A 22,192-nucleotide genomic window follows, 5' to 3' on the forward strand; every position below is an offset into this window, starting at 1 on the left:
GGCTCCAGCCACACCAGCCTCCCTGCTGTTCTCTGAGCATTCCAGGAACCATCCTGCCTCAGGACCTTTGCACAAACTGCTGGTCCTGCCTGGAGGGCTCTTCCTCCAGATATGGATGTGTCTCACTTTCATTACCTCTTCCAACTCTTTGCTCAAGTGTTACATTCTTAATGGGGTCTTCCCTCAGAACCCCAATTAATGTACCAGTGGCGCCTTTCTGTCTCTCCTTACCTTCATTTTTTTTTTAGGAGACGGAGTCTCACTCTCACTCTGTCACCCAGGCTGGAGTGCAGTGGCCTGATCTTAGCTCACTGCAATCTCCAACCTTTCAAGTCCAAGCGATTCTCCTGCCTCAGCTTCCCAAATACCTGTGATTACAGACATGTGCCACTATGTCCTGCTAATTTATGTATCTTTAGTAGAGATGGGGTTTCACCATTTTGGCCAGGCTGGACTCGAGCTCCTGACTTCAAGTGCTCTGCTCTCCTGAACCTCCCAAAGTGCTGGGATTAGAGACATAAGCCACCGCGCTTGGCCTTACCTCGGTTTTTTTTTTTTTTTTAGAGGAAACATTTTATGATCTTCCTGTAGATACGTGTCACCATTTGATATTACTCCTTTCAGCCTAGAGGACTTCTTTTAGCAATTCCTGTAGTCTGCAGGCCACATACTATGTCAGATCTGGTTTATCTAAAAACGTCCTTATTTCACCTCCATTTTTGAAAGATATTTTCACAAATTATACAATTCTGAATTGACAGACTTTGCTGCTGTCAATTTTTTCAAATAGTGGAGTCATCTTTAATATTTTGTCCAGATTTTATAATTTTTTTGTCTGTGGGCTATTTGTCTGAAAGTTACTCTGACATTACCCAAAGTCAAAAGGCCCTCCATCTCATTATTTTTGTTTTATTTTTATTGAATACTTTATTACCCAGGATGGAGTGAAGTGGCATGTCCATGGCTCATTGCAGCCTCGACTTCCAGGGTTCAAGTCATCCTCGTGCCTCAGTCTCCAGAGTAGCTGGGACTACAGACACCCGCCACCATGCCTGGTGAATTATTATTATTATTATATTTTAGACAGAGTCTCACTCTGTTGCCCAGGCTGGACTGTGGTGGTGCAATCTCAGCTCACTGCAACCTCAGTCTCCCAGATTCAAGGGATTCTCCTCCAGTCTCCCGAGTAGTTGGGGTTACAGGTGCACACCACCAAGTCTGGCTAATTTTTGTATTTTTAATAGAGACAGGGTTTCACCATGTTGGACAGACTGGTCTCGAACTCCTGACCTCATGTGATCCACTTGACCTGGCCTCCCAAAGTGCTGGGATTACAGGCATGAGCCACCATGTCTGGCCCCCTCCACTTCATCAATTATTTTTGCATACCACTTGTAATCTGATAAAGCAGTATATCATCAGTTAATTTATCATGTATTACTCTGACCTCCCCCACTGGGATATAAGTTCCACCATAGCTTGTTTTGTTACATGAGTTATCTCTGGTACTTAGAACAATATTATTGTTGCCACTGAGCTGAGATTGTGTCGTTGCACTCCAGCCTGGGTGACACAGCGAGACTCTGTCTAAAAAAAAAAACCAGTATTATTGTGTCATAAAAAGCATTCAGGCTGGGCTCGATGGCTTACACTTGTAATTCCAGCATTTTGAGAGGCCAAGGTGGGAGGATCACTTGAAGCCAGGAGTTCAAGACCACAGCCTGGGCAACACAGCAAGACCTCATCTCTTATAAGAAAAGTCTAAGGCCGGGTGCGGTGGCTCACACCCTAATCCCAGCACTTTGAGAGCTGAGGTGGGCGGATCAAGAGGTCAGGAGTTCGAGACCAGCCTGGCCAACATGGTAAAACCCTGTCTACTAAAAATACAAAATTTAGCCGGGCCTGGTAGTGCATGCTTGTAGTCCCAGCTACTTGGGAGGTTGAGGCAGGAGAATTGCTTGAACCTAAGAGGCACAGTTTGCAGTGAGCCGGGATCATGCCAACTGCACTCCAGCCTGAGTGACAGAGCAAGACTCTGTCTCAAAAAAAAAAAAAAATTTTTTTTTTAATTAGCCAGGGATGGTGGTAAATGCCCGTAGTCCCAACTACCCCAGGAAGCTGAGGTGGGAGAATTGCCTGAGCCTAGGAGGTGGAGGCTGCACTGAGCTGTGAGGCTCCAGCCTTGGTGTGACAGAGCGTGACCCTATCTCTAAAATAATAATAAGCATTCCATAAAAATGCTTGAATGGAGAAATCATGAGTGGGGTCTCGGAGGGGACCAGGGCCGCAGTGACAGGCAACCTGGGGTTCTGACCTATGATCACTGCTGTTGCAGGAAGATGAATGCTTCCAGATGCGTGCCTGTGGAGGTGGGGTTCCTCCGCCCGCTGACCACGGCTGTCCTGTCTGTATCCTTTGTCGTTGGAGTGGTGGGCAATGGGCTGGTGCTGTGGATGACTATCTTCCGCATGGCCCGCACGGTGTCCACCGTCTGGTTCTTCCACCTGGCCCTTGCCGATTTCATGCTGTCACTGTCTCTGCCTATCACCTCCTACTACGTGGCCTCTGGACAGTGGCTCCTCGGAGAGTGGCCCTGCAAACTCTACGCCACCTTTGTGTCCCTCACCTTCTTTGGCAGTAACTGCCTCCTCGTCCTCATCTCTGTGGACCGTTGCATCTCCGTCCTCTACCCCATCTGGGCCCTGAACCACCGTACCGCGCAGCGGGCGAGCTGGCTGGCCATCGCGGTGTGGCTCCTGGCCGGCGTCTTGTCCTCTTCACACCTGAAATTCCGGACAATCAAAAATTGGAATGGCTGTGCACAGTGCTACCTGGACTTCAACACAGGGAATGTGACTTCCCAGGCTTGGAGTGAGGTGGTCCTGGAGAGACGAATGGCATCAATCCTGGCCCACCTCCTGCTGGGCTTCCTGGGGCCCTTGGCAGTCATAGGTATCTGTGCCTACCTCATCCGGGCCAAACTCTTGCGGAAGGGCTGGGTCCACGCCCACCGGCCCAAGAGGCTGCTGCTGGTGCTGGTGAGCGCTTTCTTCATCTGCTGGTCCCCGTTTAACGTGGTGCTGATGGTCCATCTGTGGCTACGAGTGAACCTCAAGGAACTCTACCGCTCCCAGATGCTGCTCATCTATCAGGCTACCTTCGCCTTGGGTAGTATCAACAGCTGCCTCAACCCCTTCCTCTACGTCTTCGTTGGCAGAGATTTCCAAGAAAAGTTTTTCCAGTCTCTGCCCTCTGCCCTGGCTAGGGCATTTGGAGAGGAGGAGCTTCTCCGTCCTCCTATCCCCATGAGAAGAGGAGCTTCTCTGGGTCCTGTTCCCATGGCACTGCCCCCAGGGAATGATGGAAGCCCTGAGCCCCTAGGGAATGATGGAAGCCCTGAGCCCCTAGGGAATGATGGAAGCCCTGAGCCCCCAGGGAATGATGGAAGCCCTGAGCCCCAGGAAATGATGGAAGCCCTGAGCCCCTAGGGAATGATGGAAGCCCTGAGCCCCTAGGGAATGATGGAAGCCTTGAGCCCCCAGGGAATGATGGAAGCCTTGAGCCCCCAGGGAATGATGGAAGCCCTGAGCCCCCAGGGAATGATGGAAGCCCTGAGCCCCCAGGGAATGATGGAAGCCCTGAGCCCCCAGGGAATGATGGAAGCCTTGAGCTGGAAGCTGGAAACTGTCCTTAGTTTGCTTGCAGCGTCTTACCTTGACTGGCTTCTAAACCCTGCCAAATCCTGCCTGTTCTTTCAGGAAGTCTTCCAGAAACCCCTCATCTAAAGCTCTATGGTAGAGACAGCTACTTATTCTGCAGTGTCTGCTCTTCCCTTTCTTTTTTTCTTTTTCTTTTTTGGAGATAGGGTCTCATTTTGTCACCCAGGCTGAAGCACACTGGTGCAATCTCGCCTCACTGCAGCCTTGACATCCAGGCTCAAGCCATCCTCCTGCCTCAGCAAGCAATCCGGCCCCCCTCCACCTCCCCTGTACCCTCTCACTACCACCCCCCTCCAACCCCCAAACACTCCCACCAAGTAGCTGGTACTACAGGCATGTGCCACCATGCCTGGGTAATTTGTAGAGACAGGGTTTCGTCATGTTGTCCAGGCTGATCTCAAACTCCTGAGTTCAAGTGATCCTCCAGCCCCTCAGCCCTGCAAAATGCTGGGATTACAGGTGTCAGCCACAGTGCCTGGCCTCTACTTCTTTGTAGTTAAGACTCTTGTTTTTTTCAAACAAGGCACCTAGTTAACTAGAAAAGAAGGAAAAACTACATTTCCCAATATCCTTTGCATGTAGGAACAGCCACATGACTGCATTCTGGCCAATAGGATATAAGTGGCAGCAATCAATGTAACTTCCTTGAAGTTTCCTTAAATGGAAGGGCCCTGCCCTCCATTTCCCCATTTCCCCCTTTCTGTTGTCCAGAATGCAGATATACCAGTTAGCTCTTGCTGTGTAACAAACACCCTCAAAGTTTAGAGGTTTAAAAACGTAACCTTTTTTTTTTTTTTTTTTTGATAAGGTCTTGCTCTGTTGCCCAGGCTGGAGTGCAGTGGTGTGATCACTGCCACCTCAATCTCCCAGGCTCAAGCAGTCCTCTCACCTCAGCCTCCTGAGTAGCTGAGATTACAGGCATACCCCACTGTGCCTGGCTAATTAAAAAAATTTTTGTTGTTGTTGACATGGGGTCTCACTATGTTGCCCAGGCTGGTCTCAAACTCCTGGCCTCAAGTAATCCTCCTGTCTCGGCCTCCCAAAGTTTTGGGATTAGAGACGTGAGCCACCACACCTGGCTCCTTTTAAGATGTCTGCGGGTCAGCGCTTTGGGCTGGGCTCAGCTGAGCCATTTTCTCGTCTTGCGGCTGAGCTGCTTCATGCATCTGTGGGTCAGCTAAGTGATTCTGCTTCTGGGAGGGTGCTGGCTCGGGGTGGTGGGACTGGCTACTCCACATAGCTCTTAGCATCCTGCAGGCTGCCTTTTTCATGTGATGGTTGAGGAGGGTTCCAAGAGTGAGAGAAGCATGAGGCAGAGGCTCAGAACTTTGCACAAGGTGGCTACCACTCAAGCTACTGGCCAAAAAGCAAGCGACAAGCCTGGCCTAGATTCAAGGTGTGAGAAAGAGACTCCACCCCTTGATGGGAAAATCTGAAAAGCAGCATTGCCAAGGAGCACGCATGCAGGAAGGTGTGTAGAACTGGGGCCATTTGTGTCATCTGCCACAGCAGTCCTGATGGAAAGCCACCGTGTCCCCAGGGAGTCCCTAGTCCAGCCAGGAGATGCTTACACCCAGGTTGTGAAAAGGGAGATTTCAAATCCCAGCTCATTGAAGCCACTGTTATTCTGTGACTCTGCTGCAACAGCTGAATCTACTCCTTCGCTATTAGTTACGCCAACAACCTCTGGAATTTGTGTCAAATGACTTAATAAATTTCCCTATTGTTGCAGCCAGTTGGAGTCAGGGTTTCTCTTACTTAAAATACCTCCCCCCCCAAAAACAAACTGATGCATGCGATGAATACATGCATGGGTACTGAAGTCCACGTGGTCCCTTGTCACAACAGACCATTCCCTTGGCTCTAGGTCGAGGCAAAAGAAAAATGTCATGCAATCCAGAAGCTGTCGCACCACTTGCTCATGATTCAAAGAAGTAGTTCTGCCTGGGCGCGGTGGCTCATGCCTGTAATCCCAGCAATTTTGGAGGCCAAAGCAGGCGGATCACTTGAGGTCAGGATTTCAAGATGAGGCTGGCCAACATGGTGAAACCCCTACTCTACTAAGCATACAAAAATTAGCCAGGCATGGAGACAGGTGTTTGTGACCCCAGCTACTCAGGAGACTGAAGCAGGAGAATCACTTGAACCTAGGAGACAGACGTTGCAGTGAGCGAAGATCTTGTCACTGCACTCCAGCCTGGGTGACAGAGACTTTGTCTCAAAAAAGAAAAGAAAAAGATAGAAGCGGCTCTGACTTGCCCTGAGAACTCCACCTCTCAGAGCCTCAGTTGCCCCCAAGTCTATAAAATAGGACCAAATGTTTCCATCTTCTGGATGAGAAGAGGATTAAATGACAGTGACTGAGTGCCAGGAAGCATAGAGGCACCTTAAAAAAATTACCTCCTTTAGGAGGTTGAGTGGGGAGGATTGCTTGAGCCCAGGACTTCGAGACCAGCCTGGGCAACATGGTGAAACCCTGTCTTTACTAAAATTACAAAAATTTCCAGGTGTGGTGGTGCATGCCTTTAATCCCAGCTACTAGGGAGGCTGAGGCAGGAGAATCGCTTCCACCTGGGAGGCAGAGGTTGCAGTGAGCTGAGATAGCGCCATTGCACTCCAGCCTGGGTCCCATTTGGGCTATGGCCTCAACGCCTGGGCCAGATCATCTGACATACAAGTGGGGCAGGCTCTATGAGGTTTGCACAGTGATGGGTCACCTAAGAACGCATCTCTCCAGACATTTTCCTGATATAAATCGAAGCAGAACTATAGCAGTGTTAATAACAGGTTCTAACAATGCTCGAGTGCCTGCTGTGTGCCAAGAAGTTTTGTTTTGTTTTGTTCTGCTTTTGTTTCTGATGAATCTCACTCTGTCACCCAGTCTGGAGTGTGGTGGCTCAATTTCAGCTCACTGCAACTTCTGCCTTTCAGGTTGAAGCAATTCTCCTGCCTCAGCCTCCCAAGTAGCTGGAATTATAGGCACCAACCATGACTTCCAGCTAATTTATGTATTTTTAGAGGAGACGGGGTTTCACCATGGTGGCCAGGCTGGTCTTGAACTCCTGACCTCAGGTGATCCACCTGCCTCGGCCTCCAAAGTGCTGGGATTACAGGCGTGAGCCACCACCCCTAGTCACAAGAAGATTTAAGTGTTTTGTATCTCTTAAAAAATTTCATCAGCACAGGGAGAGGAGAGGAGAATTGGAATGGCCTGTGGAAAGATCTCCCTGGTACCGCCTCCTCTTTATCCTCCAAGCCTGCAGACCACGGGACCTATTAGGGCCCACATCTGGTGACATTTTAAGTCTGATAGTGATCTCTGAGGCTCTTGCTCAAGGCTCTTTCCTGGACATTTATCTGCTCCACAACTCACAGGCTTCCTGCCATTAGTTCCCTACCCTTAACCTGGACTCGAGGCTGGCGGCCACCTGGGACTGACGACGGAGACAGAGACCCCTCACCGGCCCTCGGAACAGCACACGGTGACAGGGGACTGGGATTTGTTAGGAGGGTCTCAGGGAGCCATGGAGTAGGGGCTTGGGGACGAGGAGAGTTGAAGTGCACTCTCCAGGGTTACAAAAGGAGGTGGCAGGCTGGGCGGGGTGGCTCACCTCTGTAATCCCAGCACTTCGGGAGGCCAAGGTGGGCGGATCACCTGAGGTCAGGAGTTCAAGACCAGCCTGGCCAAAATAGTGAAAGTCTGTCTCTACTAAAAATACAAAAATTAGCTGGGTGTGGTGGCAGGTGCCTGTAATCCCAGTTACTTGGGAGACTGAGGTAGGAGATCACTTGAACCCAAGAAGCGGAGGTTGCAGTGAGCCGAGATTATACCACTGCACTCCAGCCTGGGCAATAGAGTGAGACTTTGTTTCAAGAGAGAGAAAAAAAAAAGGAGGTAGTAAAAATGGGCAGAAAGTTCTGGGCCACCTCCTCTGGGTGAAGAATGCTCTCATGCCACATGTGTGAGCTGTCCCTGGGCAGAGGTTTTGAATGTCCGTCACTGCGGTATCCCCGGCGCTTAGGATAGTGACTAGCGTACAACTGGGACTCAATGCATAATTTTACACTAAATGAATGAATCCATCCTCTGATGACAAAGGAAAGATTGTCCTCCTTAATGGATCACTCATCAATTATTTATCAAGTGCCTGCTAACTTTGAAGAACCAGGGAGCCAGCCTCACCTCTAGGAAAGTGAGAGAATGGGGCAGATGGGTGATCACCAAATGATCCAACACACCCGGTCTCATTGCTGCTGCCTGTCACCATCTCTTGTTTTTTATTTTTTTTGCGGGGAAGGGGGGTGTGGGAGATCAGTGTCACTATGTCATCCAGGCTGGAGTGCAGTGGTGTTATCATGGCTCACTCCAACCTCTCTCTGCCTCCCAAGTTCAAGCAATTTTCTTGTCTCAGTCTCCTCCCAAGTAGCTGGGATTAGAGGCATGCACCACCACACCCAGCTAATTTTGTATTTTTAGTAGAGATGGGGTTTCATCGTGTTGGCCAGGCTGGAAATCCCAGCCTCAGGCGATCCTCCCACTTCAGCCTCTCAAAGTGCTGGGATTACAGGCATGAGCCACCTGGCTAGTTTTTGTATTTTTAGTAGAGGTGGGGTTTTACCATGTTGGCCAGGCTGGTGTCAAACTCCTGACCTCAGGTGATACTCCTGCCTCAGCCTCCCAAAGTACTGGATGACAGGCATGAGCCACCGTGCCCAGCCTGTAACCATCTCTTCATAGGAGAAAAGCGCCTGTAGAAGGTCCTGCTTCAGTTAAGGTAGCCAGGGAAAGCTTTTGGGGAGAAAGTGAAATTTGCACTGAGATCTTAGGATTGAGTTTTTAAAAAAAAAGCAGAGGAAAGAAAGGCTGTTCCAGTAAGAGGAAGCAGTACATGCTCCACGTGCAAAGGCCCTGGGGTGGGAGGGAAACACGGGAATCTTGGCAATGGAGGCAAAGGTAGGGAAGCCGGGATGTGGCGCACCAAGAGGGGGAAGGTGCCGGAGAAGTCTGGAGAGCTGGCAGGTGCTCCAGCCCACGCCGGCAGAGTTGGGGAGACTCCTATTTATCCCAAGAGCATGAAGAGCCACAATGTGATTGTCTGGCTTGAACGGTTTATTTCTTGAGACAGAGTCTCACTCTGTAGCCCAGGCTGGAGTGCAGTGGCACAATCATGGCTCACTTCAACCTCAACCTCCTGGGCTCAAGTGATCCTCATGCCTCAGCCTCCCGAGTAGCTGGAACTCCAGTGTAAGCCACCCTGCCTGGCCAATTTATTTTTGTTTTGTAGAGACAGGATTACGCCATGCAGCCTAGACTGGTCTTGCAGCTCTGGCCTCAAGCGGTTCTTCTGCCTGGGTCTCCCAAAGCACTGGGGTTACATGATTTGGGCTTTTAAAGGATCACTTTGGCTGTGGGGTGGTGAGTGGCTGGTAAGAGATGAATATAGAGTTGGGGGCCAGGCACAGTGGCTCACGCCTGTACTCCCAAAATTTTGGGAAGCCCAGGTGGGTGGATCACCTGAGGTCAGGAGTTCAAGACCAGCCCGCCAACATGGTGAAAACCCGTCTTGACTAAAAATATGAAAATTAGTTGGGTGTGCACCTGGGGTGTGTGCACCTGGGGTGTGTGCCTACTCTACTCAGGAGGCTGAGGCAGGAGAATTGCTTGCACGCGAGAGGCAGAGGTCAGTGAGCTGAGACTGGGCCACTACACTCCAGCCTGGGCAACAGAGCAAGATCCTGTCTCAAAAAAAAAAAAAAAAAAACAAACTGGATCTCTGGATGATAGGGCTATGGAGACAGAGCAAAGTGGACAGAGGCAAGAGGCAAAATCGACAGGGCTTTGTGATGAATTGGATGTGTGGGTTGGGAGAGTGGGAGAGAGAGGTATTCAGGGATTCTACACCCATATCTCAGATGAGCATACTGAGGCTCAGGGTTGGGGCAAAGCCCATCTTCACACAGTCATAATCCAGCATCTCAACTAGCACTTCGACCTATGCCTGTCTGCTGTGTAAGCTCCAGCTGTCTTGAACCCCAGATGTGTCTTCTGTGTCTGCCCCTCACCCATGGAGGTCATTCTCAGGCTCAAAGACATAAATAGCATCCGAATTATTTTTGTATTTTTTCGTAGAGAAAAGGCTGGTCTTGAACTCCTGGGCTCACACAATCCTTGTGCCTCTAACTCCCAAAGTGCTGGGACTACAGATATGAGGCACTGTGTCAGGCTGGCATCTACATCATTCCAATGATTCCCACAAGCCTGAAGCCTGTATCCAGCCAGAAACCCCTCCTGTCATCTTTTTTTTTTTTTTTTTTTTTTAGATGGAGTCCCACTCTGTCGCCCAGTATTGAGTGCTGTGGTGCGATCTCAGCTCACTGCAATCTCTGTCTCCCAGGTTCAAGCAATTCTCCTGCCTCAGTCTCCAGAGTAGCTGGGATTACAGGCCCGTGCCACCACACCTGGCTAATTTTTGTATTTTTAGTAGAGACGGCTTTTTGCCATGTTGGACAGGCTGGTCTTGAACTCCTGACCTCCGGTGATTCACTTGGCTAGGCCTTCCAAAGTGCTGGGATTACAGGTGTGAGCTACTGTGCCCAGCCCCCCTCCTGTCATCTCACTGCCAGTATCACTGCCTACTCTAAGTCTCCCCTGGATGTCTTACAGGCATCTCAAAGGCAACATGACCAATGCTGAGCTCCTGGTCCTACCCCAAACCTGCTCTCCCTGACGTCTCCCCGTCTCAGGGCACAGCAGCTCCACCCGCTCAAAAGTCCCGCAGTCACCCCGACACTGCTCTCATCCCACCTCGCACATCCAGCCCAGCACCAAAGCTAGCCAGCTCACCTTGACCCTGGAGTCTGCTTCTCACCCCTCCTCTGACATCACCCTGGTCCCCATCCCCATCACTGCCCACCTGGGTTACTGCAGCAGCCTCCTCCCGACCTCCTGCTTCCATCCCACCCCCTCAACCTGGTCTCAACCTTGAAGCCACAGTGATTGTTAAGACCTAAGTCAGACATTGTTCCTCCTCTGCTCAAGAGTCTCCTATAACTCCCATCTCACTCCCAGGAAAGGCCAGGGGAGTTGCAATGTGACTCACAGGGTTCTGCCCGTCTGCCCGCCTCCCTCTCTGTCTTCACCTCTCACCTCTCTCCCCATGGCCCACTTGGCTCCAGCCACACCAGCCTCCCTGCTGTTCTCTGAGCATTCCAGGAACCATCCTACCTCAGGACCTTTGCACAAACTGCTGGTCCTGCCTGGAGGGCTCTTCCTTCAGATATGGATGTGTCTCACTTCATTACCTCCTCAAACCCTTTGCTCAGGTGTTACATTCTTAACGGGGTCGTCCCTGAGAACCCCAATTAATGTACCAGTGGCTCCTTTCTGTCTCATCCCTCACATTCCCAATTCTTCTTACTTTAATTTTTTTTTTAATTGAGACAGAGTTTTGTTCTTATCACCCAGGCTGGAGGGAGTGGTGCAATCTTGGCTCCTGCAACCTCCGCCTCTCAGGATCAAGACATTCTCCTGCTTCAGCCTCCCCAGTAGCTGGGATTACAGGTACCCACCACCACACTTAGCTATTTTTTTTGTATTTTCAGTAGAGACGGGGTTTCACCATGTTGGCCAGGCTGGTCTTGAACTCCTGACCTCAGGTGATCCACCCACCTTGGCCTCCCACAGTGCTGTGACTACAGGTGTGAGCCACCACATATAGCCCCATCCACTTCATTTATTATTTTTTCATAACACTTGTAATCTTCTAAACCAGTATATTGTGATTTAATTTATCATGTATTACATCTGACCTCCCACTGGGATGTAAGCTCCACGAGGGCTTGCTTTGTTACAGGACTTGTCTTAGAACAACAGTATTATTGCGGCCAGTGAGCAGCCTGGGTGACACGGCGAGGCTCTGTCTCAAAAACAAACAAACAAAAAACAATACTATTGTGTCATAAAAAGCATTCAGGCTGGGCTCACACTTATAATCCCAGCACTTGGGAGGCTGAGGTGGGAGGATCACTTGAAGCCAGGAGTTCAAGACCACAGCCTGGGCAACACAGCAAGACCTCATCTCTTACAAGAAAAATCTAAGGCCAGCTGCGGTGGCTCACCCCTTAATTCTAGCACTTTGGGAGGCTTAGGAGAGCGGATTGCTAGGTCAGGAGTTCGAGACCAGCCTGGCCAACATAGTAAAACCCCATCTCTACTAAAAATACAAAAATTAGCCAGGCATGGTAGTGAGTGCCTGTAGTCCCAGCTACTCGGGAGGCTGAGGCAGGAGAATTGCCTGAACGCAGGAGGCGGAGGTTGCAGTGAGCCAAGATTGCGCCATTGCACTCCAGTCTGGGTAACGAGCGAAACTCCATCTAAAAAAAAAAAAAAAAGAAATTAGCCAGGCATGGTGGTAAGTGCCTGTAGTCCCAGCTACCCCAGGAAGCTGAGGTGGGAGGATTGCCTGAGCCTAGGAGGTGGAGGCTGCACTGAGCTGTGAATGTACCATTGCACTCCAGCCTTAGTGACAGAGCATGACCCTTTCTCTAAAATAATAAGCATTCCATAGAAATGCTCGAATGGAGAAATCATGAGTGGGGTCTCGGAGGGGACCAGGGTCGCAGTGACAGGCAACCTGGGGTTCTGACCCATGATCACTGCTGTTGCAGGAAGATGAATGCTTCCAGATGCGTGCCTGAGGAGGTGGGGTTCCTCCGCCCGCTGACCATGGCTGTCCTGTCTGTGTCCTTTGTCGTCGGAGTGGTGGGCAATGGGCTGGTGCTGTGGATGACTGTCTTCCGCATGGCCCGCACGGTGTCCACCGTCTGGTTCTTCCACCTGGCCCTTGCCGATTTCATGCTGTCTCTGTCTCTGCCCGTCGCGACGTATTACGTGGCCTCTGGGCAGTGGCTCCTCGGAGAGTGGGCCTGCAAACTCTACATCACCTTTGTCTTCCTCGCCTTTTTTGCCAGTAACTGCCTCCTCATCCTCATCTCTGTGGACCGTTGCATCTCAGTCCTCTACCCCGTCTGGGCCCTGAACCACCGCACCACACAGCGGGCGAGCTGGCTGGCCATCACGGTGTGGCTCCTGGCCGTGGCCTTGTGCTCTTCACACCTGAGATTCCGGAAGACCAGAAAATGGAACGGCTGTGCACAGTGCTACTTGGAGTTCAGCTCCAAGAATGAGACTGCCCAGACTTGGAATCAGGGGATCTTCGAGATAAAAAATGTGGTGACCATAGGCCACTTCCTGCTGGGCTTCCTAGGGCCCTTGGCAGTCATAGGTATCTGCGCCCACCTCATCCGGGCAAAGCTCTTGCGGGAGGGCTGGGTCCACGCCCACCGGCCCAAGAGGCTGCTGCTGGTGCTGGTGAGCGCTTTCTTCATCTGCTGGTCCCCGTTTAACATGGTCCTGTTGGTCCATCTATGGCGAAGGGTGATCCTCAAGGAACTCTACCACCCCCGGATGCTCATCATCCTCCAGACTAGCTTTGCCTTGGGCTGTGTCAACAGCTGCCTCAACCCCTTCCTCTACGTCTTTGTTGGCAGAGATTTCAAAGAAAAATTTTTCCAGTCTTTGCCTTCTGCCCTGGCCAGGGCGTTTGGAGAGGAGGAACTTCTCCATGGTCCTGTCCCCGTGGCAACGCCCCCAGGGAACGGTGGAAGCCTTGAGTTGGAAGCTGGAAGCTGTCTCTCCTAGTTTGCTTGTGGCCTCTCACCTTGACTGGCTTCTAAAACCCTGCCAAATTCTGCCTCTTCTTTCAGGAAGTCTTCCAGCAACTCCTCATTTAAAGCTCTGTGGTAGAGACAGCTGCTTATTCCCAATGTCTTTTCTCTTTCTCTCTCTCTTTCTTTCCTTTCTTTCTCTCTTTCTCTCTCTCTCTCTTTCTTTCTTCTCTCTTTCTTTTTTTTTCTGAGACTGACTCTTGCTCTGTCACCAGGCTGGAGTGCAGGGGCACCCTTTCAGCTCATGGCAACCTCCGACTCTTTGGTTCAAGTGATCCTCCAGCCTCAGCTCCCCAAAGTGCTGGGATGACAGGTGTGAGCCACAGCGCCTAGTCTCCCCTTTGTTTGTAGTAAGACTCCTTTGCATGTAGGTACAGCCGTGTGACTGCATTCTGGCCAGTAGGATGTAAATGACAGAATCAATATAACTTCCTTGAGGTGCCCTTAAATGGAAGGGGCCTGCCCTCCATTTCCCCATTTCCCCCTTTCTATTGTCCCGAATGCAGATGTACCAGTTAGCTCTTGCTGTGTAACAAACACCCTCGAAGTTTAGAGGCTTAAAAACGTGACCTTTTTTTTTTCCGATAGGGTCTTGCTCTGTTGCCCAGGCTGGAGTGCAGTGGTGTGATCACTGCCACCTCAATCTCCCAGACTCAAGCAGTCCTCTCACCTCAGCCTCCTGAGTAGCTGGGATTACAGGCATACCCCACTGTGCCTGGCTAATTAAAGAAAAATATTTTTTTTGTTGATATGGGGTCTCACTATGTTGCCCAGGCTGGTCTCAAACTCCTGGCCTCAAGTAGTCTTCCTGTCTCATCCTCCCAAAGTTTTGGGATTAGAGACGTGAGCCACCACACCTGGCTCCTTTTAAGATGTCTGCGGGTCAGCGCTTTGGGCTGGGCTCGGCTGAGCCATTTTCTCGTCTTGCGGCTGAGCTGCTTCATGCATCTGTGGGTCAGCTAAGTGATTCTGCTTCTGGGAGGGTGCTGGCTCGGGGTGGTGGGACTGGCTACTCCACATAGCTCTTAGCATCCTGCAGGCTGCCTTTTTCATGTGATGGTTGAGGAGGGTTCCAAGAGTGAGAGAAGCATGAGGCAGAGGCTCAGAACTTTGCACAAGGTGGCTACCACTCAAGCTACTGGCCAAAAAGCAAGCGACAAGCCTGGCCTAGATTCAAGGTGTGAGAAAGAGACTCCACCCCTTGATGGGAAAATCTGAAAAGCAGCATTGCCAAGGAGCACGCATGCAGGAAGGTGTGTAGAACTGGGGCCATTTGTGTCATCTGCCACAGCAGCTGTGATGGAAAGCCACCGTGTCCCCAGGGAGTCCGTAGTCCAGCCGGGAGATGTTTACACCCAGGTTGTGAAAAGGGAGATTTCAAATCCCAGCTCACTGAAGCCACCGTTTTTCTGTGTTCTGCTGCGCCGGCTGAATCTACCCCCTAAATCCTTTTTGTTGTTGTTGTTCGTTTTTGTTTTTGTTTTTAATTGGAGTTTCGCTCTTGTTGGCCAGGCTGGAGTACAGTGGCACAATCTCAGCTCACTGCAACCTCTGCCTCCCGGGACCGAGTGATTCTCCTGTCTCAGCCTCCCGAGTAGCTGGGATTACAGGTGCCTGCCACCACGGCCGGCTAATTTTTGGGAGTTTTAGTTGAGGCTACGTTTCACCATGTTGGCCAGGCTGGTCTCAAACCCCTGACGTCAGGTGATCTGCCCGCCTTCGCCTCCCAAAGTGCTGGGATTATAGGCATGAGCCACCGTGCCCAGCCCTACCCCTTAACTTTTTTTTTATTTTTAGATTTTATTTTATTATTTTTGAGACAGAGTCTCACTCTGTTGTCCAGGCTGGAGTGCCCTGGCACAATCTTGGCTCACTGCAACCTCCACCTCCCAAGTTCTAGCAATCCTCCTGCCTCGGCCTCCTGAGTAGCTGGGACTGTAGGCACACCATCACGCCTGGCTAATTTTAGTTTTTTTTAAGAGATATGGTTTCACCATGTTGGCCAGGCTGGTCTCTAACTCCTGACCTCGTGATCGAGCTGCCTCGGCCTCCTTAAGCACTGAGATGACAGGTGTGAGACTCTGCATCCTACCCCCCTTAACTATTAATTGTGCCACCAATCTCTGATATTTGTGCAAAGCAACTTAGCAAATTTCCCTATTGTTGCAGCCAGTTGGAGTCAGGTTTTCTGTTACTTAAAACCCCTCCCAAAAACAAACTGATGCATGTGATAAATACTCCTTTCTGGGGAATGAAGTTCTAGCGGTCCCTGGTCACGACAGACAATTCTTTTGGCTCTAGGTTGAGGCAAAAGAAAAATGTCATGCAATCCAGAAGCTGTCACACCACTTGCTCATGATTCAAAAAAAGTAGTTCTGCCTGGGCTCAGTGGGTCATGCCTGTAATCCCAGCAATTTGGGAGGCCAAAGCGGGCAGACTACTTGAGGTCAGAATTTCGAGACAAGCCTGGCCAACATGGTGAAACCCTGTCTTTACTAAACACAAAAGTTAGCCACGCATGTTGGCAGGTGCTTATAATCCCAGCTACCTGGGAGACTGAGGTGGGAAAATCGCTTGAACCAAGGAGACAGAGGTTGTAGTGAGCCAAGATCTTGTCACTGTACTCCAGCCTGGGTGACAGAGACTCTGTCTCAAAAAAAAAAAAAAAAAAAAAGAAAGAAAGAAAGAAAGAAAGAAAGAAAGCAGCTCTGACTTGCCCTGAGAACTCCCCCCATCAGAGCCTCAGTTGCCCAAGTCTGTAAAATAGGACCAAATGTTTCCATCTTCTGGATGAGGAGAGGATTAAATGACACAGGGACTGAGTGCCAGGAAGCATAGAGGCACTTTAAAAAATTAATTCCTTTGGTAGGTTGAGTGGGGAGGATTGCTTGAGACCAGGAGTTTGAGGCCAGCCTGGGCAACATGGTGAAACCCCATCTCTACAAAAGATGGGCAAGGTGGCACCTGCCTGTAGTACTGGCTACTCAGGAGCCTGAGATGGGAGCATCACTTAAGCCCAGGATGTAAAGGTTGCAATGAGCTGAGATCATGCCACTGTGTTCCAGCCTGGGTGACATAATGAGTTTCTCTCTCTCTCTCTCTCTCATACACACACACACCCCTATTATGTTGACTAGTGGATCTGATTAAAAATAAATGAACTGGGAAAAGCAGCTTATTTTTGTTTGAAAACTTGAAAGCAATGGGCAGTAGTTCTCCCTCTCATTCCCAAATCCTCCATTCCCACTTCTCTCACTAGAACCCTGTTAATCAGTTTCTTGTGTATCCTCCCAGCTATCAGTCTGACCCATGCCTAAGCCACTTCCAACACAAAGAGAACATGCCATATCTATGAGTCTACAAGGTGTGTGTTTGCCAAAGAGTATGCCTTGGGGACGGTTGTGTGGAAATACTCAAGATGTCTAGCACATGACTTTTCAGTGGTGGTGGCTAAGCACTCCCTTCTGCATATATACTGTGCACAAACGTGGTGCCCTAATCCCCTACTGATGGGCACTCAGCTCGCTTTGAATTTGCTGCAATGATATTTTTGAAACTTTGAAAATTATTCAATAAAACGCATGTTCTGAACAATAAGAAAGGAAAACAGAACTGGGATAATTCTTTTGATTTACCGCTGAGTGAATACCCAGGCAACCCAGCCATAAAACAATGTGGCCGCCCCAGGGCACCCCTGCCACCTCCCCCCTGTCTCAGTCAGTCCTCCATCTACTTTAAAAAGAAAACTTGTTTCTTTTTTTTGAGGTGGAGTCTCGCTCTGTCACTCAGGCTGGAGGGCAGCGGTGAAATCTCAGCTCACTGCAACCTCTGCCTCCCGGGTTCAAGAGATTCTTCTGTCTCAGCCTCCCGAGTAGCTGGGATTACAAGCATGCGCCACCATGCCCGGCTAATTTTTTTTTTAATTTTTATTTTTAGTAGAGATGGGGTTTCACCATGCTGGCCAGGCTGGTCTCAAACTCCTGGCCTCAGGTGATTTCCCCCATCTCGGCCTCCCAAAGTGCTGGGATTATAGGCATGAGCCACTATGCCTGGCCTTCTTTAAAGATAACTTCCAAAATTTTAGTGTACAATTTTTTTTGGCTTCCTCTGAAATATTTAATTTGAAATATTTCAAAGCTACAGTTATAAGAATAATATATCTTGGCTGGGTGCGGTGGCTCACGCCTGTAATCCCAGCACTTTGGGAGGCTGAGGTGGAAGGATCACGAACGAGGTCAGGAGTTCCAGTCCAGCCTGACCGACATGGTGAAACCCATCTCTACTAAAAACATAAAAATTAGCCAGGCATGGTGGCATGTACCTGTAATTTCAGCTACTCAGGAGGCTGAGGCAGGAGAATCACTTGAACCCGGAAGATGGAGATTGCAGTGAGCTCAGATTGTGCCATGCTACACTCCAGCCTGGGTAACAGAGCAAGACTCCATCTCAAAAAAAATAATAATAATATATCTTTATTTTTTTTTGGAGATAGAGTTTCCCTCTTGTCACCCAGGATGGAGTGCAGTGGCCCAATCTCGGCTCACTGCAATCTCCATCTGAGGATTACAGGCATGCATCACCATGCCCGGCTAATTTTTTTGTTTTTAGTAGAGGCAGGGTTTCGTCATGTTGGCCAGGATGGTCTCGAACTCCTGACCTCAGGTGATCCGCCCACCGGGCTTCCCAAAGTGCTGGGATTACAGGTGTGAGCCACCGCCCCAGCCAATATCTTTCGATTAAATCTATTGACGTTAATATTTGCCCATCCCCACATTTGGTCGATCTCTGTCTCCATCTGGCCGTGCATCACAGTACATCCAGCGTGATGAGCAGACCTAGAGAAAGACCTGATGTCTGGGAAACCCAGGAGGAACTCCCACTGTGCCACAAGGGGCAGGATGCTCAGAAGTACCTCCCCCAAATTTAGAACTGTGTCAAAGTAGGCGCAGGTGGGACATCATGATATTTCAACCTATGAATTCTTTTTTTTGGAGATAGAGTTTCCTTCTTGTCGCCCAGGCTGGAGTGCAGTGGTGCAGTCTTGGCTCACACAACCTCTGCCTCCCAGGTCCAATTGATTCTCCTGCCTCAGCCTCCCCAGTAGCTGGGATTACGTTAGCCTGTATCATCTAAGAACAAGGGCATTTTCCCTGTAAAATCATAATATTATCTTCTCGAGAACTTTACCATTGATATTAGCTAATAAACAGGCCATATTCAAATTTCCTAACTGTCCCAATAATAAACTTTAGAGCATTTATTATTATTATTATTATTATTATTATTATTATTTTTGAGTCAGGGTCTTGCTTTATTGACCAGGCTAAAATGCAGTGGCACGGTCATAGCTCACTGCAGCCTCGAATTCCTGGGCTTCAGCAATTCTGCTGCCTCGTTCTCCCAGGTAGCTGGGACCACAGGCACAGGCCACCATGCCATGGGTGGGGCGCTTGGCTCCGTGCCTGGCACCGAGGAGGTGCGATATGTTTGCTATGATCAGTATCATCCTCTGTTGCATAAATTTTTCTTGGGGAACTGCTGGGTCAGAGGGCGTGTTCGCTGTCGCAGACGCAGCCACGAGCGCTCTGCAAGCCTGTTTCCCACGGCTTCGCCAACGCAGCAACCGCCAAGTCAGCCTCTTTGATCTTTGCCTTCTCAGAGGAGAAAAGCGAGATCCCGGGGAGGTTTTTAATTTGCATTGATTTTCTAATGAATGCGGTTCAGCATTCTTCCAAGGAGGCTTTGCGGTTTTCAGAGCTGGCGGCAGGATCCTCCCCGGGGGAGACGTGGTCTTTGCTGGGGCAGAGCCAGGCGCGGTGGTGGAGGTGGATTTGAGTCTCGGGGAGCGCGCGGGAGCTGGGCACGGCCCCGTGCGTGAGAGGATCTGGCATTTTCCTGGGCAGCCTCGGCGAGGGAGCGTCGTGGAGGGTGAGTAAAACCTCGGGATTATACTCTGCCAAACCGGCTAAAAATCCGTATCCAAGGCCGGGCGCTGTGGCTCACGCCTGTAGGTTCAGCACGTTGGGAGGCCGAGGTGGGTGGATCACGAGGTCAGGAGTTCAAGACAAGCCTGGCCAAGATGGTGAAACCGCCGTCTCTACTAAAAATACAAAAAATTAGCCGGGCGTGGTGGCAGGTGCCTGTAATCCCAGGTACTCGGGAGGCTGATGCAGGAGAATCACTTGAACCTGGGAGGTGGAGTTTGCAATGAGCCGAGATTGCGCCATTGCACTCCAGTCTGAGCGACCGAGTGAGACTCCGGTCTTAAAAAAAAAAAAAAAAAAGAAAAGAAAAAATCCGTATTCAGTAGAATTGCCAAGACAGCAGAAGACCGTGGTTCACACCTTCTTCCCTTAAATAATGACAGCTCGCAGGTATTGATCGTGACCTAAGTACCAGGCCCTGTCTAGAGCTTTCTAAAAGAGTGAAAACTTCCTCTCCCTCTTTCTCTTTCTTTCATTCTTTTTTCTTTTCTTTTTCTCTTTCTTAAAAAAAAAAAAAAAAAAAAAGAGTGAACTCCCAAAGTCAGCATCACAACCCTGAGGGCGGTGCTGCGATTATTCCCGGTGTACAGAGAGGAAACTCGAGGCTCAGAGAGGTAAAGTGGCTTACCGAAGGTCACACAGCTGGCTGAGCACGGTGGCTCAAGCCTGGAATTCCAGCACTTTGGGAGGCCTAGGCGGGCGGATCGCCTGAGGTCAGGAGTTTGAGACCAGCCTGGCTTGCATGGTGCAACCCCGTCTTTAATAAAAATGCAAAAAATTAGCTGGGTGTGGTGGCGCGTGCCTGTAATGCCAGCCACTCCAGAGTCTGGAGAGTCGCTTGAACGAGGGAGGCAGAGGTTGCAGTGAGCCGAGATCGCGCCACTGCTCTCCAGCCTGGGCAACAGAGCGAGACTCTGCCTTAAAAAAAAAAAAAAGAAATTAAAAAAGAAGATCACACAGCAAGTAAGTGCAGAGTGGGGACTTGACGGATCTGACTCCGTTAACCCATCTAGTTAGTTATGTTTACCAAGCGCCTGTCTGGTGAAGGTCACTGTTTTTGGCATAGCAGAAAGAAGACAAAGATGCCTACCTTTGAACGACTGGCATTTTAGGGGGTAGCACTGACGTTCCAGGGAAGGAGCTAACATTTAAGGGAGAGGGGCTGGCATTTGGGGGAGGGGATAACTTCCGGAGGCGGGGCTAAAATTCCAAGGGGGAGGAACTGACATTCCAGGAGGAGAAATTGACATTCGGAGGGGAGGGCCTAACATTCCAGGGGGAGGAGCTAACATTTCAGGAGGGTGGGCTAATATTATAGTACAATTACACACGTAATCACTACCTCTGTTTCTAACATTTTAGGGTAATTACATGCTCTTAATCACTACCTCTGTTTCTCTCAGGCAATAAAGGAGGGGGTAACATGCCAAGGGGAGGAACTGACATTTCAGAGGGAGAAATGGACATTCTAGGGGGAGGAGCTAACAATGGGGAGGGGCTAACATCGCAGGAGAGAAATTTACATTTCAGGGGGAGGAGCTAATGTTGCAGAGACGAAATTGACATTTCAGCGGGGCGGAGCTAACACTGCAGGGGAGAAATTGACACTCGAGGGAGGGGCTCACATTCAAGAGGAGAAGCTAACATTGCCGGGGAGAAACCGAAATTTCAGGGGCGGGGCTGACACTCTCTATCCTTCAAAGCCTACAGCCTCCGCCTCCTTGCCATACCTTGTTCCTACAAGTGTTGGTTGAGCTCATAGTAGGTGCAAATGTCTGCCACCCTGAGGATTCGAACGTGCCTGAAAAGAATGGAGTCTGCCCTCATAGAGCTCGCAGGCTGGGGGCAGACAGTTCTGAACGGAATGATCCCACAGAAAGGCATTCACCTCCCAGGCAGGAGAGGTAATTACTCGCTCTTAATCACTACCTCTGTTTCAGGCACTATGGGAGGGAAGGCGGCGCCCCCAACGTGGCCTGGTTTGAGGTGTTCCCAGCCGTAGGAGACAGACAGACTGTCATCAAGTGTCGGAAAATAGCTGTTATGGGAATCCTCACCTCCTGACACCTTCCCAGCCCCGTGCGCCCGAATCCCTCCCGCGTGGTTGCAGAGTTATAGGTTCTGCTCCTGTTGACGGGCAACCCGGTAATCTCCATTGCTCACGGCAGCACTGCTGGGGCACAGCAGCTCCTGGGGGCCAAGGTCCCAGCCAGGACGTGAAGTCAGGGCCAAGACTGGAACGCAGAACTGCAAGTCTAGAGCCTCCGTCCTTCCCCATCCACCACCAGATGTGATGTGGGTTTCCTGGTTTCCGTTCTTGTTCACGTGGAATAAAAGGACAAGGCGGGGGAGTGACAGCCGCACCTGACGTCCCCCTACCACGGAGGGGGATTTTTGTCTGTTTCCTTTGCTGCTGTGTCTGCTGAACCTGGGACATGCCCTGCACTGAGTGATGCCCCCTTGCACACCTACAGTCTCACACTGACTGATCTGGGTTTACTAAATGTCAGTGATTCACTCCTTTGAAAGTTGGGGATCCTGTTTGACTCCCATTGTGGTCGTGGGTGCTGGGGACCCCCAGAAGAGTCAGGTCTAGACCCTGCTCTCAAAAAGGCCTCAGAGGCCAGGTGCAGTGGCTCAGCCTGTAATCACTTAGCACTTTGGGAGGCTGAGGTGGGAGTCAGGAGTTCGAGACTAGCCTGGCCAACATGGTGAAACCCCATCTCCAATAAAAATACAAAAATTATTGGCTTGGTCATTCCT

The 22,192-nt window shown here is 50.2% G+C and overlaps 2 protein-coding genes and 1 long non-coding RNA gene across 3 annotated transcripts; all 3 read left to right on the plus strand.

Moving 5' to 3' along the window:
- The first annotated feature begins 2,256 nt into the window (after positions 1 to 2,256).
- Positions 2,257 to 3,627, plus strand: LOC100401733 (putative G-protein coupled receptor 32). The gene is given in 2 exon segments (XM_008988479.4): positions 2,257 to 2,284; positions 2,287 to 3,627. Coding segments are annotated over 2 exon segments (1,230 nt in total). The 3' UTR covers positions 3,489 to 3,627.
- An 8,680-nt stretch (positions 3,628 to 12,307) lies between these two features.
- LOC100402103 (putative G-protein coupled receptor 32) lies at positions 12,308 to 13,391 on the plus strand. The gene is given in 3 exon segments (XM_008988480.5): positions 12,308 to 12,329; positions 12,332 to 13,344; positions 13,347 to 13,391. Coding segments are annotated over 3 exon segments (1,080 nt in total).
- A 5,658-nt stretch (positions 13,392 to 19,049) lies between these two features.
- LOC144580748 (uncharacterized) lies at positions 19,050 to 22,172 on the plus strand. The gene is made up of 2 exons (XR_013530872.1): positions 19,050 to 19,373; positions 21,370 to 22,172. It is a non-coding gene; the product is annotated as an uncharacterized LOC144580748 (long non-coding RNA).
- Positions 22,173 to 22,192: the final 20 nt, after the last annotated feature.

Source organism: Callithrix jacchus, chromosome 22, assembly GCF_049354715.1.
Source record: "Callithrix jacchus isolate 240 chromosome 22, calJac240_pri, whole genome shotgun sequence".
In the NCBI taxonomy this organism is placed as follows: Eukaryota; Metazoa; Chordata; class Mammalia; order Primates; family Cebidae; genus Callithrix; species Callithrix jacchus.